At 48.0% G+C, this 20749-nt stretch overlaps 1 protein-coding gene across 1 annotated transcript in view; it reads left to right on the top strand.

Annotated features, from left to right (window-relative positions):
• Positions 1–18768, top strand: part of LOC138789475 (F-actin-uncapping protein LRRC16A-like) — a 32586-nt gene extending 13818 nt beyond the window's left edge. Inside the window, exons 12-24 of the mRNA XM_069968137.1 lie at positions 99–208; positions 998–1075; positions 1153–1229; positions 2630–2731; positions 11334–11403; positions 12822–12903; positions 13917–14013; positions 14627–14684; positions 14837–15009; positions 15614–15682; positions 16995–17088; positions 18163–18222; positions 18506–18768. Coding sequence (XP_069824238.1) covers positions 99–208; positions 998–1075; positions 1153–1229; positions 2630–2731; positions 11334–11403; positions 12822–12903; positions 13917–14013; positions 14627–14684; positions 14837–15009; positions 15614–15682; positions 16995–17088; positions 18163–18222; positions 18506–18643 — 1208 coding nt within the window. The 3' untranslated portion in view covers positions 18644–18768. The remainder of the gene's footprint in view (positions 1–98; positions 209–997; positions 1076–1152; positions 1230–2629; positions 2732–11333; positions 11404–12821; positions 12904–13916; positions 14014–14626; positions 14685–14836; positions 15010–15613; positions 15683–16994; positions 17089–18162; positions 18223–18505) is intronic.
• Positions 18769–20749: the final 1981 nt, after the last annotated feature.

Raw genomic sequence — 20749 nt, 5'->3', positions numbered from 1 at the left:
GAAGTAAACCTTTCAAAACGTGGAGGGGGCTGGCATATATAACAGTTCTCTATGAGTATCTATCAGCATTTATGATTCATATTTACCTTTCTTTCTAGGTGTCAGCAGTTTATTCCAGTCCCTTACCTTAAATGGCTTATGTAGTAAATTTCTTTGCCATCTTGACCTGTCTGGCAACCCTGGCATTTTTGCCACAGAAGAGTCCGCTGTGAGTTATCATTTATTATTGCTAATATAAATTCTTTGAAATTAAAGGTACCTGTCAATCTTGATAGAAGAACTCCAGGTATGGTAGCTTAAGTCCCGGGCTTGCATAACTGGACGATGCTAGCCACTCTAGGTTCCTCCAGTTGGCTGAGTAAAGATCAGTGGAGTACTTCAGCTTTCGTCGCACTTTGCACCACTGCAGACAAACCCACAACTTCTCTGGAACGTCCTGACTAGTAAGGATTGTCAACCCTGACGTAGACAAGTTATCTCACCTTTTGGCTTTAGCACTGCATAGCTAAGCTTTGTAGAAACACTGGGGAATAATCACTGTAGCATAGAGTCCCTGTTAGGGGACCTGGCCTTTGGGCCAGGCCCTGGAGTAAACTTCAGTAGGAACACTTCCTGTACGCTCTCTCCATACTGACTATTCTGAATCTATGTGAAGTTTTGTAGTCCGGAACTTGTCTCCCATTGGTGAGGTAACTTCTGGAAAGGACAAGACCTGAGTATGTGATAGGCCAGTGTGGTAGCCAGTCTAAGGATTGGGCAATAACAACACTTTAACCCTTGTGTTACCTTCAGCTGTGTAATACGTACAGGGAAGTGAGACACCAAGTGGTAAAGGAGTAGAAAGCAACCTTCAGCCCAGAGCATATACACATACAAGGATACCTGCTCTGGGACACTGCAAACACGACACAAGACAGTCCCAAAAATCCTCAACACAAACAGGTTGAGAAAATGTCAGCCAAACGACCAAATAAAGTTTTTTTTAATTTTTTTCCAGAATGTCTTCAGTTTCCTTACTCACTGCACCTCCCTTTGTCATCTTAACCTTTCCGGAACTGACTGTCCTCTAGACTGTGTAAGTATGGGCTGAATGATCACATTAGGAATGGTTCCAGCTGAATTTTACATTGATTTGTTTGTCTGTTTCTTTAGCTGTTTGAATCCTTGCATCATGGCTGCAGCGTAAGCCTGTCCTATCTGAGTGCTGCAAGAAGCGTCTATTCCCACAGGTAATCCGCAAACACGTTTTCATCTTCATTTTAAAGAGAACTTGTCACCTACTGTACTTCCTGCTGTCCCCCTTAAAGGGGTTAACCAGCGCTACAAAGACATGGCCACTTACTTCCATAGACAGCACCACTCTTGTCTCCAGCTTGGGTGCAGGTTTTGCTGCTCAGTTCCATTGAAGTGAATGGAGCTCAATTGCAAACCGCACATGAACTGGAGACAAGAGTCATGTTGTCTCTGAAAGAAAGTGACCATGTTTTTGTAGCACTGGATAACCTCTTTAAGGGGCATATACATGTACTGCTCTTGGACGATGTGCAACATAATGAACTATGGATAATTCATAAGAAGCTGGGAGCTATGGGACCATTTAAATCTTCGCACTACTGTACTGACACAGCGTCCATAATTGTGGACCATGCATGGTGCACGATGGGCACAATGACTTCATCACTGTATCTGTTTTGTATATAGTTACAGTCAGTCTAAAGGGGTACTCCAGAGGGGGGGGGGCATTTTTTTCCTGGGACCGGGGAGGAGGTGGCTGAGGGAAACGACGTCCACTCACCTCCCTGGATCCAGCAGCGGGTCCCGCATCTCGGCGCTCCGGTCCCCGCTTCCTGGTGTCTGACGTCGGCCCGAGACGGTACATCTCAGGTCCGCTCAGGCAGTCAGAGGCGGGATCTAAGCGGACATGAAACGGATCCCGCCTCCCAAACAGTTCGGCCTCTCTGCTCGGCACTACTCTCTAGTAATTGTTCTTATAAGCCCAATTATGTATAGTGGAAGGGTTGGGGTCCTTTTAGGCAAAGCGATTTTTAACGAGTAACGAGATCCTTATGTTTATCCTTAACCTGAAATCGTTCATCATATTCTTTTGACCTTGAAGAGCTTCCTTTTTGGACTGGCTGCATCAGTGTCCTGTAAACGACTGGGTGGTCATTACCTAAAGCGGCTTCATGGTGGGGGTCACCTGTGCTGACTCCCCGTTATTGGAAGCTATGTTCTTCTGATTAGTACATCAGGTGTCAGGTGCCGTTTGTGGAGCTGTAAGAGAAACAAATCACTGATCTCAGGGAGACCAGCCAAACGATAACACTGCCGGCTGCTAGTGATAGCGCTCAATGCAGTGAAACCCTAGGTGCATTGCCCCCTGGGAAACATACCTGGGCTTGGTGTTTCCAAGTTCCAATTCATAACATTGACTTATAAGGCCACCTAACATGATATTTTGGTGATTTCCTTACAGGAGCTGCCCCTTGGCTGGGTCCTTCCCGGAGGGATATCTGGCTAGTCCTGTGTTTTGAGACTCTTTAATAAGGCTCCATTGACTTTTCGTCTGTGGAGCTGCTCATGTTCTCTGACCAACCATCTAAGTTGTCATATTTATTTTATTCTGCAGGAAAGTGAAAGATATATCTCCGGCTATTAAGTTTTTAAGCAACGCCCTGGCTCTCAGACACCTTAACCTATCCGGAACTAAACTACCAACAGATGCGTTAAGGTATTTCCCTATGTTTTTGTACTGACGTTCAGCAGACGTGTCCTTCAGGAATTCTTCTAAGCAAATTGAGTATATACATTGCTGCATTTTATAAAGAGTTAACAGGGAAATCTTTAAACCCTTGTTATCCACCTTGTCCCATTCCTGGAGCATGTCCCAATGGCAGAGGGTAGGTCAACTGGTGCCAGAAAGTGCCAGAGATTCGTAATTCACTTCTATTATAAAATCTCCAGTCTTCCAGTACTTATCAGCTGCTGTATGTCCTTGTCACGGCCGCGGCGGCGTCCCGTGCTCCGGGCCGCCGCCGCGACCTCCCTCCATCCCATGCAGCTGCCGGGGTCCCGGTGCAGGGACCCGGCGCTGCTACATGTTCGGCCCCGGGGGGCGCCTTACCTGGTTCCGCTCCTGCCTCCGTCTGTGCCGGCCGGCGCGCGCGTCCCCGCCTCCTAGGGCGCGCGCGCGCCGGCTGTCTCGGATTTAAAGGGCCAGTCCGCACCTAATTGGTAGTTGCACCCAATCACTCCCCTATAAATCCCAGCATGCCCTGTCCCTGGTGTTGGAGCCTCTACATGCTTCCCATAGCGTTTGGCCCAGCTCCCTGTTGTTCCTGATTCCCGTCCTTACCTGGTTCCTAGTCCCTGTTCCTGATTCCTATCCGCCACCTTGTCCCTAGTCCTTGTTCCTGGTTCCTGTTCCCCTGCATCACCATTGCTCCTGTGTATTGCCTGTCACCTGCGGTTACGTCCACTGACCTCTGCAGCACCATCTCCTGCCTACTGCTCCTGCCACGCCTCGCCTGCCGTCACCAGCAACCAAGCCAGGGGTAGCGACCTGGGGGTCGCCTGCCGCAGCAAGTCCATCCCGCCTTGCGGCGGGCTCTGGTGAAAACCAGCGGCCCCTTAGACTCCGCTCCCTGGGGAGGTTAGTGCCATCGCTGGTGACGGTCCAGTGGATCCACTAGTCCAGGCGTTACAGTCCTACAGGAAGTGGTGTATTCTTTCCAGTCTGGAGAGCAGGAGAGGTTTTCTATTGGGGATTCGCTACTGCTCTGGACAGTTCCTGACATGGACAGAGGTGGCAGCAGAGAGCACTGTGTCAGACTGGAAAGAATACACCACTGGAAGACAGGATATATATTTTTGTATATATTATATAATATACATATATACAGGGCCGGATTAAGGTTGGTGGAGGCCCTGGGCGACAATTTTTTTGGGGCCCCCCCCATTCCCCCCCTCTCAAAAAAAAAATAAAAATATACTGCTATCTATACAGGTGGCTGATTACTGTAGGCGACTTAGCACAGACCCCTTCTCACTCCTGGCTGTGTGGCTCAGCATCCTCCTATGTTGTGCATGTGATGGTCACTAGAGTGCAGAGGAAGATGCCAGGCCTAGAGACAGGAGCGGGGAAGGCTGACTATCAGGGTGTGTTCTCACATTGCATTATTATCACAAACACAATGTGAGAACCCAGCACCTTCTGTGTGTTCTTACCCACTGGGTAAGTAGCGTCGTTCTGCTAGATTGGCACTCGCTTACAGAGCCTTTTATAAGGCTGGATCAGCCATCGGTCGCACATCACTATTAAACGTAGCGATGCACGGCCGGTGGCAGATTTTGAACATGTGGGGAGATTTTGCTAGGGAGAAGCAGTGTGGGTATTATGGCTAAGAGCAATATAGTCTAACATTTTTTTTTTTTTACCCTGGGGCACCCCTACCGAATAATGTGCTAAAAAATACAAAAAAAAAAAAAACATCATTCAGTGACTCACAGGTGATGTCTTCTTTGATCTGAAGTGTCACTTTCCTTTTCCTCTCCATCTGGCCTGGACCACCATGATGATTTCTTCCAGCTACAATTGGTCTCTTTAGAACCTGCCAGACAAACATCTTAGGCTCCTCACTTTTTCAACAACTTACTTCCTTTTTCCCAACCTATAAGGTCTCAAACAGTAGTAATTCCACTTTTTGGTGTGATTTCCAGTAAAGTGAGTAAGTACTGTATGTGAGTTGCCCGTGTATGTAGAATTCCCTTGTTGTGCGCCCAAATAGTTATAAAGTCCCTATGTCCCCATATAGTAGTAATGTCTCCCGCTGTGCCTCCATATAGTAGTAATGTCTCCTGCTGTGCCTCCATATAGTCATAATGTCCCTGGCTGTGCCTCCATATAGTAGTAATGTCTCCTGCTGTGCCTCCATATAGTAGTAATGTCTCCTGCTGTGCCTCCATATAGTAGTAATGTCTCCTGCTGTGCCTCCATATAGTAGTAATGTCTCCTGCTGTGCCTCCATATAGTAGTAATGTCTCCTGCTGTGCCTCCATATAGTAGTAATGTCTCCTGCTGTGCCTCCATATAGTAGTAATGTCTCCTGCTGTGCCTCCATATAGTAGTAATGTCTCCTGCTGTGCCTCCATATAGTCATAATGTCCCTGGCTGTGCCTCCATATAGCAATAATATCTTCTGCTCCTGCTGTGTCCGCACTTAATGTTATACTGTGTGCAGATGTGCTGTGTGTGGGTTAGCAGCACCTGGGGCAAGGAAAAGTACTTGCGCCCCCAGTGCCCCTAGCACTGTAATTAACGATTTAGTGGTGCTCATGTAGCTATCCCCTGTGGTGTGCTGATAGCTGTAGTTCTCCCCCCCCCCAATGCCCTGTGGTGTGCTGATATCTGTAGTTCTCCCCCCCCATCCCCTGTGGTGTGCTGATAGCTGTAGTTCTCCCCCCCCATCCCCTGTGGTGTGCTGATAGCTGTAGTTCTCCACCCCCCCCCCAATCCCCTGTGGTGTGCTGGTAGCTGTATCCCCCCCCAATCCCCTCTGGTGTGCTGGTAGCTGTATTCCCCCCCCCACTCCCCTGTGGTGTGCTGGTAGCTGTATCCCCCCCCAATCCCCTCTGGTGTGCTGGTAGCTGTATCCCCCCCCCCAATCCCCTCTGGTGTGCTGGTAGCTGTATCCCCCCCCCCAATCCCCTCTGGTGTGCTGGTAGCTGTATCCCCCCCCCCATCCCCTCTGGTGTGCTGGTAGCTGTATCCCCCCCCCAATCCCCTCTGGTGTGCTGGTAGCTGTATCCCCCCCCAATCCCCTCTGGTGTGCTGGTAGCTGTATCCCCCCCCCCCCCAATCCCCTCTGGTGTGCTGGTAGCTGTATCCCCCCCCCCCAATCCCCTGTGGTGTGCTGGTAGCTGTATCCCCCCCCCCAATCCCCTCTGGTGTGCTGGTAGCTGTATCCCCCCCCCCCAATCCCCTCTGGTGTGCTGGTAGCTGTATCCCCCCCCCCAATCCCCTCTGGTGTGCTGGTAGCTGTATCCCCCCCCCCAATCCCCTCTGGTGTGCTGGTAGCTGTATCCCCCCCCCAATCCCCTGTGGTGTGCTGGTAGCTGTACCCCCCCCCCCAATCCCCTCTGGTGTGCTGGTAGCTGTACCCCCCCCCCCCCCAATCCCCTGTGGTGTGCTGGTAGCTGTATCCCCCCCCCCAATCCCCTGTGGTGTGCTGGTAGCTGTATCCCCCCCCCCCCCCCAATCCCCTCTGGTGTGCTGGTAGCTGTATCCCCCCCCCCAAGTGTGCTGGTAGCTGTATCCCCCCCCCCCCAATCCCCTCTGGTGTGCTGGTAGCTATATCCCCCCCAAGTGTGCTGGTAGCTGTAGCCCCCCCCCCCCTTAATCCCCTCTGGTGTGCTGGTAGCTGTATCCCCCCCCCCAATCCCCTCTGGTGTGCTGGTAGCTGTATCCCCCCCCCCAATCCCCTGTGGTGTGCTGGTAGCTGTATCCCCCCCCCCCCAATCCCCTCTGGTGTGCTGGTAGCTGTATCCCCCCCCCCCAAGTGTGCTGGTAGCTGTATCCCCCCCCCAATCCCCTGTGGTGTGCTGGTAGCTGTATCCCCCCCCCCCCCAATCCCCTCTGGTGTGCTGGTAGCTGTATCCCCCCCAAGTGTGCTGGTAGCTGTATCCCCCCCCCCAATCCCCTGTGGTGTGCTGGTAGCTGTATCCCCCCCCCCCCATCCCCTCTGGTGTGCTGGTAGCTGTATTCCCCCCCCCCAATCCCCTCTGGTGTGCTGGTAGCTGTTTCCCCCCCCCAATCCCCTCTGGTGTGCTGGTAGCTGTATCCCCCCCCCCAAGCGTGCTGGTAGCTGTAGCCCCCCCCCCTTAATCCCCTCTGGTGTGCTGGTAGCTGTATCCCCCCCCCCCCCAATCCCCTGTGGTGTGCTGGTAGCTGTATCCCCCCCCCCCCCCAATCCCCTCTGGTGTGCTGGTAGCTGTATCCCCCCCCCCCCCAAGTGTGCTGGTAGCTGTATCCCCCCCCTTAATCCCCTCTGGTGTGCTGGTAGCTGTATCCCCCCCCCCCAATCCCCTCTGGTGTGCTGGTAGCTGTATCCCCCCCCCAAGTGTGCTGGTAGCTGTATCCCCCCCCCCCAATCCCCTCTGGTGTGCTGGTAGCTGTATCCCCCCCCCAATCCCCTGTGGTGTGCTGGTAGCTGTATCCCCCCCCCAAGTGTGCTGGTAGCTGTAGCCCCCCCCCTTAATCCCCTCTGGTGTGCTGGTAGCTGTATCCCCCCCCCAATCCCCTGGGGTGTGCTGGTAGCTGTATCCCCCCCCCCCCCCAATCCCCTCTGGTGTGCTGGTAGCTGTATCCCCCCCCCCCCCAAGTGTGCTGGTAGCTGTATCCCCCCCCCCCCAATCCCCTCTGGTGTGCTGGTAGCTATATCCCCCCCAAGTGTGCTGGTAGCTGTATCCCCCCCCCCTTAATCCCCTCTGGTGTGCTGGTAGCTGTATCCCCCCCCCAATCCCCTCTGGTGTGCTGGTAGCTGTATCCCCCCCCCCCCAATCCCCTGTGGTGTGCTGGTAGCTGTATCCCCCCCCCAATCCCCTGTGGTGTGCTGGTAGCTGTATCCCCCCCCCAATCCCCTCTGGTGTGCTGGTAGCTGTATCCCCCCCCCCAATCCCCTCTGGTGTGCTGGTAGCTGTATCCCCCCCCCCCCCCAATCCCCTCTGGTGTGCTGGTAGCTGTATCCCCCCCCCCAAGTGTGCTGGTAGCTGTAGCCCCCCCCCCCCCTTAATCCCCTCTGGTGTGCTGGTAGCTGTATCCCCCCCCCCCCAATCCCCTCTGGTGTGCTGGTAGCTGTATCCCCCCCCCAAGTGTGCTGGTAGCTGTATCCCCCCCCCCCAATCCCCTGTGGTGTGCTGGTAGCTGTATCCCCCCCCCCCCCCAATCCCCTCTGGTGTGCTGGTAGCTGTATCCCCCCCCAAGTGTGCTGGTAGCTGTATCCCCCCCCCCCCAATCCCCTGTGGTGTGCTGGTAGCTGTATCCCCCCCCCCCAATCCCCTCTGGTGTGCTGGTAGCTGTATTCCCCCCCCCCCCAATCCCCTCTGGTGTGCTGGTAGCTGTATCCCCCCCCCCAATCCCCTCTGGTGTGCTGGTAGCTGTATTCCCCCCCCCCAATCCCCTCTGGTGTGCTGGTAGCTGTTTCCCCCCCCCCCCAATCCCCTCTGGTGTGCTGGTAGCTGTATCCCCCCCCCCAAGTGTGCTGGTAGCTGTAGCCCCCCCCCTTAATCCCCTCTGGTGTGCTGGTAGCTGTATCCCCCCCCCAATCCCCTGTGGTGTGCTGGTAGCTGTATCCCCCCCCCCCCAATCCCCTCTGGTGTGCTGGTAGCTGTATCCCCCCCCCCAAGTGTGCTGGTAGCTGTATCCCCCCCCTTAATCCCCTCTGGTGTGCTGGTAGCTGTATCCCCCCCCCCCAATCCCCTCTGGTGTGCTGGTAGCTGTATCCCCCCCCCCAATCCCCTCTGGTGTGCTGGTAGCTGTATCCCCCCCCCAAGTGTGCTGGTAGCTGTATCCCCCCCCCCCCAATCCCCTCTGGTGTGCTGGTAGCTGTTTCCCCCCCCCCCCCCCCCCAATCCCCTCTGGTGTGCTGGTAGCTGTTTCCCCCCCCCCCCCCCCCCCCCCCAATCCCCTCTGGTGTGCTGGTAGCTGTATCCCCCCCCCCAATCCCCTCGGGTGTGCTGGTAGCTGTTTCCCCCCCCCCAATCCCCTCTGGTGTGCTGGTAGCTGTATCCCCCCCCCCCCAATCCCCTCTGGTGTGCTGGTAGCTGTATCCCCCCCCCCCAATCCCCTCTGGTGTGCTGATGTAGTAAAAAAAAACAAAAAAAAAAAACACTCCACTCACCTTTCCTCGCTCCTGAGCTGGCCGGGCCCTCTGCCATCTTCTGCAGCGCACGTCTTCTCCGGCAGGCGGCGCACGATGAAATGACGTCATCGCGTGCAGCCCGCCAGAGAGAAGAGGCGTGCGCTGCCTCCCCGGAGCTGACAGGCACAGCGCTCTCCTGTGTCTAGCGGCAACCGGACGCAGGAGAGCGCTGGAGCTGGTGAGGGCTGCATTTCCACGTTCCGTGATCCTGTCGGATCACGGACGTGGAATGCATGTACCGGAGCCCCCCCGCGGCCGGACAGCATCTGTAATTAGATGCTGGGAATATATTTTAATTAATTTGTATTTCAATGAGGAAAATAAGTATTTGATCCCTCTTGCCAAACACACTCAATACTTAGTGGCAAAGCCTTTGTTTGCAAGCACAGCGGTGAGACGTTTGTTGTAGTTAACCACAAGTTTAGCGCACACACCAGGGGGAATTTTGGCCCACTCTTCTTTGCAGATTCTCTCTAAGTCATGAAGGTTGGTGGGCTGTCGCTTGGCAACTCTGACCTTCAGCTCCCTCCATAGATTTTCCATCGGATTGAGGTCTGGCGACTGGCTGGGCCACTCCATGACCTTAATGTGATTTTTCTTGAGCCAATCCTTTGTTGCCTTTGCTGTATGTTTAGGGTCGTTATCATGTTGGAAGACCCAACCACGGCCCATTTTCAGAACCCTGGCAGAGGGGAGGAGGTTGTCCCTCAGGATTGTGCGGTACATGGCTCCATCCATCTTCCCAGTGATGCGGTGAAGTAGCCCTGTACCCTTGGCAGAGAAACACCCCCAAAACATTATGCTTCCACCTCCATGCTTGACGGTGGGCACAGTGTTCTTGGGGTCATAGGCAGCATTTTTCTTCCTCCACACATGGCGGGTGGAGTTGAGGCCAAAAAGTTCAATTTTGGTCTCATCTGACCACAAAACCTTCTCCCAATAACTTGGTTCATCTTTCAAATGATGATTGGCATACTTGAGGCGCGCCTCCACATGTGCTCTCTTCAGCAGGGGCACCTTTCGGGCACTGCAGGATGTGAATCCATTGTTGCGCAAAGTGTTGCCAATTGTTTCCTTGCAAACTGTGGTCCCAGCTGCCTTCAGGTCATTTGCTAACCCCTGCCGAGTGGTTGCAGGACGATTTCTGACTGTTCTCAGCATCATTGCCGCCCCACGAGGCGAAATCTTCTTTGGAGCACCGGGCCGAGGTCTGTTGATTGTCATGTTATACTCTTTAAACTTTCTGATAATTGCACCAATAGTTGTTACTTTCACATCCAACACCTTATTAATCTTTTTGTAGCCCATTCCAGCTTTGTGAAGGTCAACAAGAGGTCCTGTGACAGCTCTTTGGTTTTACCCATGTTGGAGACTTGAAATCTGTGTGATCTGTCTGATTCTGTGGACAGTTGTTTTTCACACAAGTGATTAGTGAGAACAGGTGGCTTCAGGTCAGGTAACAAGTTGATTGGGAGTGTCTAACTGGTCTGTAAAAGCCAGAACTGCTAATGAATACTAAGGGATCAAATACTTATTTCACTCCATGAAATACAAATCAATTAATATATATTCCTTAGATTTATTTTCTGGATTTTCTTTTTAATATTCTGTGTCTCCATGTAAGAATACATCTACCATTAAAAGTATAGAGTGATCATGTCTTTATTAGTGGGCAAACAAAGAAAATCAATTTGATCAAAGGGATCAAATACTTCTTGGACTCACTGTATATATATATATATTTTTTTTATAGACGTAAACTACAAATCTCTGACACTTTCTGGCACCAGTTGATTTGACAGAGAACAAAAAATTGGTGAACAACCCCTTTCATGGAGGATCAGATATGTCAAAAGTTACTGATTGCATTGGGTCTCACTCCTAAATCAAGATACAGATGGGAGGAGTGTGCAGCAGGGCAGTCCACTCCTCGATAGAGATGAGTGAATCGTCTGAGGTTCGGGTTCGTATGAATCTGAACTCTCGGCGTCTGATTCCCGCTGTCTGCCCGCGCCGTGCAGTGGGTGGATACAGCCTGAGGGACACCTGGAAAACTGGGATACAGCCATAGCCATAGGCTGTATCCCAGTTTTCCAGGCGGTCCTCAGGCTGTATCCACCCTCTCCACGGAGCTGGCAGACAGCGGGAATCAGAAGCCGAGAGTTCAGGTTCATACGAACCCGAACCTCGGCCGGTTCGCTCATCTCTACTCCTCGACTGGCAGGGAGATCCAAATCATTCACCCCATAGACTCTAATGGAGTAAATGAGTTGGATATAAATAACAGGCGGGAAGTGGATTCCCCTGCTGTAGACAAGGCATGGTTTCTGGAGAGAGACCCGGTGTGTGAGGACATGTCAGACGTTAATGCAAATGATAGCAATGCTTTACTATTCTCTTCCTGCTTAATTCCAGAGGAATATTCCAGGGGTTGGCAAGTAATGAGAAAATCTCTGATCTTCACCTGGACCTCAGTAACTGTGAGGTACGCCCGCCATTATTCACAACTATATAAAACAATATGTAACATAGCAATGCAGGGCAAGGGAGGGATAGTTAAAGGGAATCTGTCACTAGGTTTATGTCGCCTTAAACGAGGGCAGCATAAACTAGTGACAGAAATGCTGAACAGATCGGTGTATTACTTACATCATTCTGTTCAGCTGTTCTTCTAATATGCAGGAGAATAGGATTCTTGCCTCACCCCTCCCTCTGCCTTCCAGCTGCTGATTGACAGGTGACTGCCTATAGACAGCATGGATAGATAACTGCCAATCAGCAGCCGGTGGGAGGAGTTTTCTGCTTCTCATGAATATCCAGGACTACTGAGCTCATGCACATAATGGAGAGGACTACTTATTGTCCATGTTATTCAGGAGGAGATCTCTGGATCAGCTGCACAGAACAATGTAAGTGATACATCATTCTTTAAAGGGGTACTCCGGTGAAATTTTTCTTTCTTTAAAATCAACCAGTTTCAGTAAGTTATATAAATCTGAATTTTACGTCTATTTAAAAATCTCAAGCCTTCTCATACTTATCAGCTGCTGTATGTCCTGCAGGAAGCTGTGTATTCTTTCCAGTCTGACGCAGTGCTCTCTGCTGCCACCTTTGTCCATGTCAGGAACTGTCCAGAGCAGGAGAGGTTTTCTATGGGGATTTGCTGCTGCTCTGGACAGTTCCTGACATGGACAGAGGTGGCAGCAGAGAGCACTGTGTCAGAATACACAACTTCCTGCAGGACATACAGCAGCTCATAAGTATGGGAATATTTGAAATTTTTAAATAAAAGTGAATTACAAATCTATATAACTTTCTGAAACCAGTTGATCAAAAAGAATAATATTGTTGTCGGAGTACTCCTTTAAAGCAAGTCTGCTCCAGCCTGAGACAGAGCTGTTTGAAGTGACAGCTACATACATTTGCCACTCTCACTTCCCAACCGTATATTACTACAGGCTCTATCTTAGTCTGGGTTCCAGCTAGAGATGTCATCCTGGTTTTGTTTTAACGTCCATAATCGCAGCTCTATCTGCAACCCAGACAGGGAGTTAAAGTGAGAGTTGAATTGTATTACAGCTCTCACTATAACCTGTATAGAGGAAAAGGAGAGAGACCAGCGGGGACCTGGTGTGAAGAGACAAGAGGAGGTAGTGACAGCTATAGACCTCCTTCTGCCTCTGTGTGACCATCGGTCTTTCCCTAGTAATTGGCTGCAGTGTATATGGAGTATTATCAGGAGAGGTCAGACAGCGCATCATCAGGGTAGGCGGAGGGCAGGAGTGGGTGAGGTGAGTACCGCATAGCTGTTTATTACTATTATTACTAAGAATTCATACAGGTGTCTGTAGGTATAATAATGTTTTATTAAGGACACTTATTTATTTATTTATTTTTTCAAAGCTCCGTTCATCAGGTGCACAGGTGATACAAGACGTGATCTTTGATGTCAGTTCTGTGAGCTCTTTGGATATATCAGGAAACGGTATGTAGCGTGGTATTTTTCTTTTCTTTCAAATCAACTGGTGTCAGAAAGTTATATAGATTTGTAATTGACTTCTATTTAAAAATCTTGAGTCTTTCAGTACTTATCAGCTGCTGTATGCCCTGCAGGAAGTGGTGTATTTTTTTGTAGTATCACACAGTGCTCTCTGCTGCCGCCTCTGTCCATGTCAGGATCTGTCCAGAGCAGGAGAGGTTTTCTATGTGGATTTGCTGCAGCTCTGGACAGTTCCTGTCATGGGCAGAGGTGGCAGCAGAGAGCAATGAAAAGAAAACACTACTTACTGGAGGATATACAGTAGCTGATAAGTACTGGAAGACTGAATATTTTTAAATAGAAGTAAATTACAAATCTATATAACTTTTTGATGCCAGTTGATTTGAAAGAAAACAATTTTCACCGGAGTGCCCCTCCGGTGAAAAGCAAACAAGGGAAGTAATTGAGTTAATATGTGACTGATAGAACATAGAGGGTCTTTAGTCAGGGAACATACTCAGACTCAGGTAAATTTACCAGCTGTCAATTTGGGTCCCTAAATTTTAAAATAGGTTTGTGCTGCACTGGATTGAATGTGAATCTAGTGTATTGCGAAGTGTCGCTGACTAGCTTCTCATTTTCCACAAATGTCTGGTAAAGGTCTCTGATTTTTAAGTCTGTAGAAGCTAAGCAATCTTTATTTTAAGGGTTTAAACATAGATTGTAAGAGACGCTGAGGTGGCACTGTGGTGCGCCTTCTTTTCCTACTTCAGAAGAGGATGCAAACAGTAGAACTTTGGTGCCACCTAATGGCCAGTAGCTGGTATTGCAGCTGTCTATATGCATATGTTATAGTTGAATCTCTTGAGTGTCCCTAACAAAGTACAGCACACAAGGCTGGAAAGACAGGATCATGTTTAAATGGCCTAATCGTAGGACTGTCCAAGCAGATGATAGGAAACTATAAGGAATGCCCAACCTGGACAACGACTAAGTGATAACTTTTTTTTATCTTGTAGGTTTTAACTCTGAGATGGTAACTCTGATATTATCAATAGGAAGAAGTAGATCCATAAAACATGTGTCTTTAGGCAAAAACTTCAATTCAAAGTTCAAGTAAGTGTAATGTCAGTGGCACAGTGCCTTCTATGTATGTGCTTTGTATGATGAGTTGGTGTTCCTCCATACCCAGTACCGTTACCTGGACCAGGCTTTACTATGATAGCAAAATCATGGGCTTTTGGCATCTTGACCTTAACTAGGCACTGCTGTTTCAGCAAACTTTGCATAGATCAATAATAAAAGTGAATATAAGAAACTTTATAATATATCTTATCAGAAAAAATGCTTCCTTCTGTTATCAAGCATCTTCCCTCTCCCCATACTTTGGTCTTCTGTGGGCTTTTGGCATCTCGACCTTAACTAGGCACTGCTGTTTTGGCAAACTTTGCATAGATTAATAGTACAAGTGAATATAATAAACTTTATTATATATCTTATCAGACAAAAATGCTTCCTTTTGTTGTCAAACATCTTCCCTCTCCCTATTCTTTGGTCTTCCAGCCTGAAAACTCATCTCAGCTTAGGGTCCTGCAGCAGCTACTAGCAAGGCAACTCCATGGAGAGAGATGGGAGTGCATGGGGAAGGCTTTTTTTCTTCCTATATAACAGCTGCTATAGATTGGATTAGACTTTTATTTTTTTTTTACTCATCTTTTTTCTGTTTCAGCTTTTCTGTCACAGATATACTTCACCGCATTGCTGAGCTGCTACAAGATGACGACTGTGTATGTATTTATTACGTCGTGGTGTATACTGTATACTGCCTACATACACTATAGAGTATAGATTGGTTTCTTTTACACTGACGCTTTACTGGATGAGCGTTTCAGAGACTCATCGCCCTCCGGGAATCCTTTTATTTTTTTTTTTACTTTAGACAGTGAATTCTCTGTCTCTGGCCGATTCAAGATTGAAGTCGGGAACCAACGTTATCCTGAATGCCCTAAGAAACAGCAACAACCTCACCAAGATAGATATAAGCGGGAATTTAATAGGAGATCCTGGAGCAAAGCTGTTGGCCAAAGCCTTACATATGAATAGGAAGCTCAGGTGAGTGCCGCTTTATTAGAAGTAATAATCACATTTCATCAGACACTCACCCGAGTATACGTATTTTATTTAATTATTTTAAAAATATTATACTGTTCAGTCCCTCTACATGGTTATTAATAAATATATTGGGCAACCCAATCTCAGTGCTCTCATAGCGTACCTGTAATTTTACATGGGACACATGAATAGTGATCGGTCAGGGTCTCTCAGCTGGTACACCCACAGATCAGGAGCAGAGAGAAGCACATGGGAGCTCACTTCCCTTCCTCTCTGTCAAGCGACACCATAGGTGAGTAATGGAGCACTGGATTGAGATGACTGCGTGCTTCTCCTGATTCCCCGTTGATGGTCTCAGCAGTGAGATCCCGACCAATCTAAATGTGTCCGTCTAGAAAGAATACGCCACTTCCTGCAGAACACACAGCAGCTGATAAGTACTGGAAGACTGGAGATTTTTTTAAAATAGAAGTAAAAAACAGTTGATTTGAAAGAAAAATGTATCCGCCAGAGTGCCCCTTTAATCCACCTAGCTCTCTTCTTATAGCGCTCACTTTAAACTCACTGATATAAGATTGTTGCGGTTGTTTTTACCCCTAAACAGAACACTAATATGGGATAGAAACAATACAACATCGCTTGGATTCCTAGATGTGGCAAATGCCCTAAGAAGGTAAAGGTGCACGTTTTTTTTCTAATTATATTTTTATTGAAGTTTTTCTATAGAGCATACATAAAAAATATTGTATAAGGAGGTAATATAGAATAATCGGGGGTGGAGAGGGAAAGAAGTGGGTGTGCACTGCCGTCCTTACAGCGCATGCCTGTGCATACTGATTAGCTGTAGTGGACATGCACAGTACAGCGCCGCCCTATTCCCACTGTACTGTGCATGTCCGAAATAGCCTCTGACAGAGTCTGAGGCTATTTCAGACATGCGCAGTACGCCGGGAATAGGGCACAGCTGTACTGCGCATGTCCGCTGGAGCTAATATGTCACTGCTGGTACGCTCTGCTAGGATGATGCGGCATGACAAAGAGCTGTATGTCCGTTATCCTGAGATTCATTACAAATAGTAGAACCTAACTTCTACCCTCTAGTAGAGAGGAGCGGACCTCGGGCATGGCGGGGTTAATCTAGACCTCAGCGTGCAGCATTTGATTACCGGTGGCTGAAGAAGTTGGATGCATCCTTAGGGAGTCCAGGTAACCATGGATACTGCATATGGCCAATGGTTGTATCTATGTTCTCCAGGACTGCATCCAACTTCTTCAGCCACCGGTAGTCAAATGCTGCACAATCAGGTTTGGACTAAGCCCGGCGTGCTCGAGGTCGGCTTATCTCTACTCTCTAGTTGTCTCTGATATACTTGTCGTAATATTGTAGTGGATGGTGCAGGGCATGTGGTTTGGGCAGTATGTTTGATTTACTGGATGTCTTGTATTTTATGACAGTTCAATTTTTTTCTTACTAACATTATTTATATTTAATTTATTTAAAGGAGAACTATCAGCAAATTAGATGAATGTAACCTGATATCTCCTTGTACCGCACAGGGCGCTGAGGAGGACGGTACATCTCTTACCTTCATCCTCGGCACGGTTTCCATGCTTGTAGTTCAATCCAGCTTGTAGTAAGACCGTTTGGAGCACTGGGGGCGGAGCTAACACCCCCAGAGCACAGATCCGGCCCACCCCCCTGATAATCATTAGAATAGGCAGGACTGCCAGGGGGGATTAGTGCCCTGGGGGCAGTAGCCACAACCTCAGTGCTCTAAACTGTCCTCATAGAAGCTGGATTGAACAACAAACATGGAAATGGTGCTGAGGATGAAGGTAAGAGACGTATGTTCATCCTCAGTGTCTCCTGCATAATAGGGAGATATCAGGATAGATTTGTATAACCTGCTGATAGTTTCCCTTTAACGCTGGACTGCAATTTAATCTACAGGGGTTCATTCTCTATACCATTTAATTTTTTAAAGGAATTTTACACTACTCTCAATGCCTTTACCAGTAGCTGACATATCACAAGCCCATCGAATGAATCCACAAAAAACAGAGGACGCCTTACTACAGGTTTGCTTAAACTGTTTTTTTTTTCCCATTTGTGTAACCTGGACAGCTGCGTAATATAAAGGCCGTATTACACGGAGCGATATTAAAGAGATCTGTCAGTAGTATTAGGCTGTCCCATCTCAGGGTAGCATAAACTAGTGACAGAGAAGCTGAACAGAATGATGTATTACTTATATTGTTCTGTGCAGCTGATCCAGAGATATCCTCCTGAATAACATGGACAATAAGTAGTCCTCTCCATTATGTGCATGAGCTCAGAAGTCCTGGATATTCATGAGAAGCAGAAAACTCCACCCACCAGCTGCTGATTGGCCGTTATCTATCCATGCTGTATATAGTCAGCGACTTGTCAATCAGCAGCTTGAGGGCGGTGGGAGGGGTGCGGCGAGAATCCTATTCTCCTGCATATTAGGAGAACGGCTGAACAGAATGATGACAGTAATACACCGATCTATTCAGCATTTCTGTCACTAGTTTATGCTGCCCTCATTTAAGCCGGAATAAAACTAGTGACAGATTTCCTTTAAGTAACAAGCGAGCGCCAACCTGTCAGGTCAACACTTGCTTGCTCCTTGTTCCCTGCTTGCTGTTTATGCTATTACATGCACAGACATTGAGTAGGGAGCAGCGGGAGGGGCTCCCCGGATTATCCTTAGATCATCCACATGGACCATAGAAAATAACGGCGGTCTGCTGCCTATTTTATGGAGTGACAGCCAGCAGACCATCACTATGGTAGTGCAAACTTCTCCCGGATCATTCTCCTGATTGGTCGCAGTCTGAACAGTCGGATCTCATGTGACATGGCTAAAGTTTTTTTTTATGACAGGTACTTTTTATATGAGCACTGTCATTAAGAAATTCCTTTGACATATCACAGAGACAAGTTTTGATTGGCCGTGGCCTCACTGCTGAGACCCCCACCAATCACGAGAAACAATCTATGGGGCTTCTGCACGGAGATGATTGACAGCATAGGAGTGAGGCCCGCTACCGCGTACTTCACCCTGTGTGTTCATTGCTGTAAAAAAGAATGCTATTGATCTATATGTAATCAATTATTTTCTTGAACAGATTCAAAATTATCTCCAAAGGAATAATCAACTATCCGGAAGCACCGCTGTATCCCAAGAGGTAACAAACGCAATGGCTTCTCAAATGTAAATGTATTACTTATAAGAAGCTTCTCCTCCCTTTACTATCAATTATTGACAATTGGCTTAAAGGGGTTGTTCAGGCTTAGGAAAACATGGCTGCTATCTTCTAGAAGTAGCTCCACTACTACGTTTTGTAGTTTGGTTCCATTGAAAAATGAATGGAGCTGAACTGTAATACCACACACAACCAGAGGACAGGGGTGGCGCTGTTTTTGCAAGAAAGTACTTTATCCCATGATCTTTTTTCCTATGATCTTTAGATGAAATCCCTCCCGGCATCACTAAGACGCTTGACAAACACTGAACATGAACTTCAAGCGGCCATTGAATCCTTAGAACAGTATCAGATCACTAAGCGTGGTTTAGTGGTCAAGAATACTCGCCTTAAAGTGGAATGAATCAGAGCGTCGTCTCTCTCTGCTTGTCTGCGTTGTCTGTCTCTATTTATTTTTTTCCTTTATTGTATTTGTCTCCGTATCCTAGAAGGAATATGGTCGCTTACCAATAATCACCAGGAGCTCTTATAATAATAAAAATAAAAAAAAACTATATAAATATAAATTTTTTTTTTTTTTTTAATTGTGAATTTATTCAGTTTTTCACTTGAAAAAGTAACGCGCAACGCCTGCAGAGGCTCCTACAGTAACACATATAACATAACAGGATGTGGTACAAGCCACAGAAAGAAAATTGCAAGCTGTTAAAGGGGTTTTCTTTCTAATCAATTGGTGTTAGAAAGGAGCAAAGATTTATAATTTACTTCTATTTAAAAATCTTAAGTCTTCCAGTACTTATCAGCTGCTGTATGTCCTGCAGGAAGTGGTGTATTCTCTCTAGTCTGATATAGTGCTCTCTGCTGCCACCTCTGTCCGTGTCAGGAACTGTTAAGAGCAATAACAAATCCCCAAAGAAAACCTTTTCTGAGGAAGAATACCACTTCCCAGAGGACATACAGCAGCTGATAAGTACTGGAAGATTATATTTTTAAATGGAATAAATTACAAATCTATGGCACTTTCTGGCACCAGTTGATTTGAAATAACTTTTATTTGCTGGAGTACCCCTTTACATATAGTGTACTGAGCTAGGAGAGTTGTCTGTAAACTGGTCCCAGTACTACCATGTGCGAAGATACAGGAACGATCATATCGCTGGGAGGTGAAGTCCTCCATGAGCCTAATGTCCTCGACCTTCTGCAACCAAGTGGTGATACGAGGAGGGTATGGACTTCGCCAAGGACAGTATGCAAGCTCTGGTGGGGTTGACCAGGAGTACGGAGTGCCGATATGTCTTAGAATGGATATCGGAGATGTGTAAGAGGAAGAACACCAGGCTGAAAGCTGAAGGTGGAGAATAAGTGTGGTGTCCCACCACGGGTGTTGCTCTTAGTTACACCCTTAGCAAAAGCCTGTACTTTTTGTGTATCAGTGGTGATAAAGTAGTGTTAAAGTTTCGCCACAAGATGTCGCTATTGTAAGTGTATATACTTAGTTGATGCACAGCTGCAGAACTGTAAGGGTTATTGTTTATTTGTTTGTCACATGGATCTGTAGACCAATGAGTGTGTTCTCTTCTTCTGTCCTATCACTTCTCCCTTTACTTCTTCTGTATGTACTCTTCACCCATTAACAGCACACCTTATAGGGGGCTGTAGCTAGGAAGTCACGTGGGTAGAGAAAGGATAGAGGTCTTTTGTCTCTAGACACTGTACAGACAAGATGCAGGTAACCTTTTCTCCTTCAGTCACTCCACTCGACCCTATGCAGTGTTAAACCCTTTCTTAGAGAGGACAGGTTAGAGATCATCTCAACCCATGCCGTGGACAAGGAGAGTCACAGTGCAGGACAGTATCCACAAAGCAAGGCTAGGAACTGATCCGGATAGAGCAAAGTTGATAGAAGCCTATGAACTCTATCTCGCAGCGCGGGTATCAGCAGGGAACCCTCAGCATTACGCTTATCCCAGGTAACAAGGTCTGGGGCTTGTTTCACCCACTAGGATGGGTCCCCCGACACTTGTAGGGCAATAAGTGGCGCGAAGACCCAAAGGTCAAAACACAGACACAAGTATTCTTCTACCACCATACCTGTGTGCCCAACCGGCACTGGCGTCACCACACAACATTGGGCCCGACTATATCTTGGCCAACCACCATAGAACTGGCATCACACTTTATCATCTGGCAAGTGACCGGCCGTACCTCCACACCGGGGGTCACCACACTTCTTTCCAGAAAGGAACCAGTTTTGGGCACCACCAGAAAGTATGTAGGACAGAACCATCATCCCCTCAATTTCTCCAACAGAACGTCGAGGTATCAGGATAGATCCTATGGTAGGGACTCAGTACTGGAGAGCACCGTATGACTGAGAAGAGATAGATGAGGGATGTGTGAGTGTGAGCCCCGGGGATATCTGTGTTACTGAGACGGAGAAGCCAAAATAATAATAATAATAATAATAATAATAAACCTACATAAACAATTACCATGCAGATGAAAAGTA

Source organism: Dendropsophus ebraccatus, chromosome 4 (genome assembly GCF_027789765.1).
Source record: "Dendropsophus ebraccatus isolate aDenEbr1 chromosome 4, aDenEbr1.pat, whole genome shotgun sequence".
Taxonomy (NCBI): Eukaryota; Metazoa; Chordata; class Amphibia; order Anura; family Hylidae; genus Dendropsophus; species Dendropsophus ebraccatus.
The sequence above is the reverse complement of the archived record's forward strand: the minus strand, read 5'-3'. Positions and strand labels throughout refer to the sequence as shown.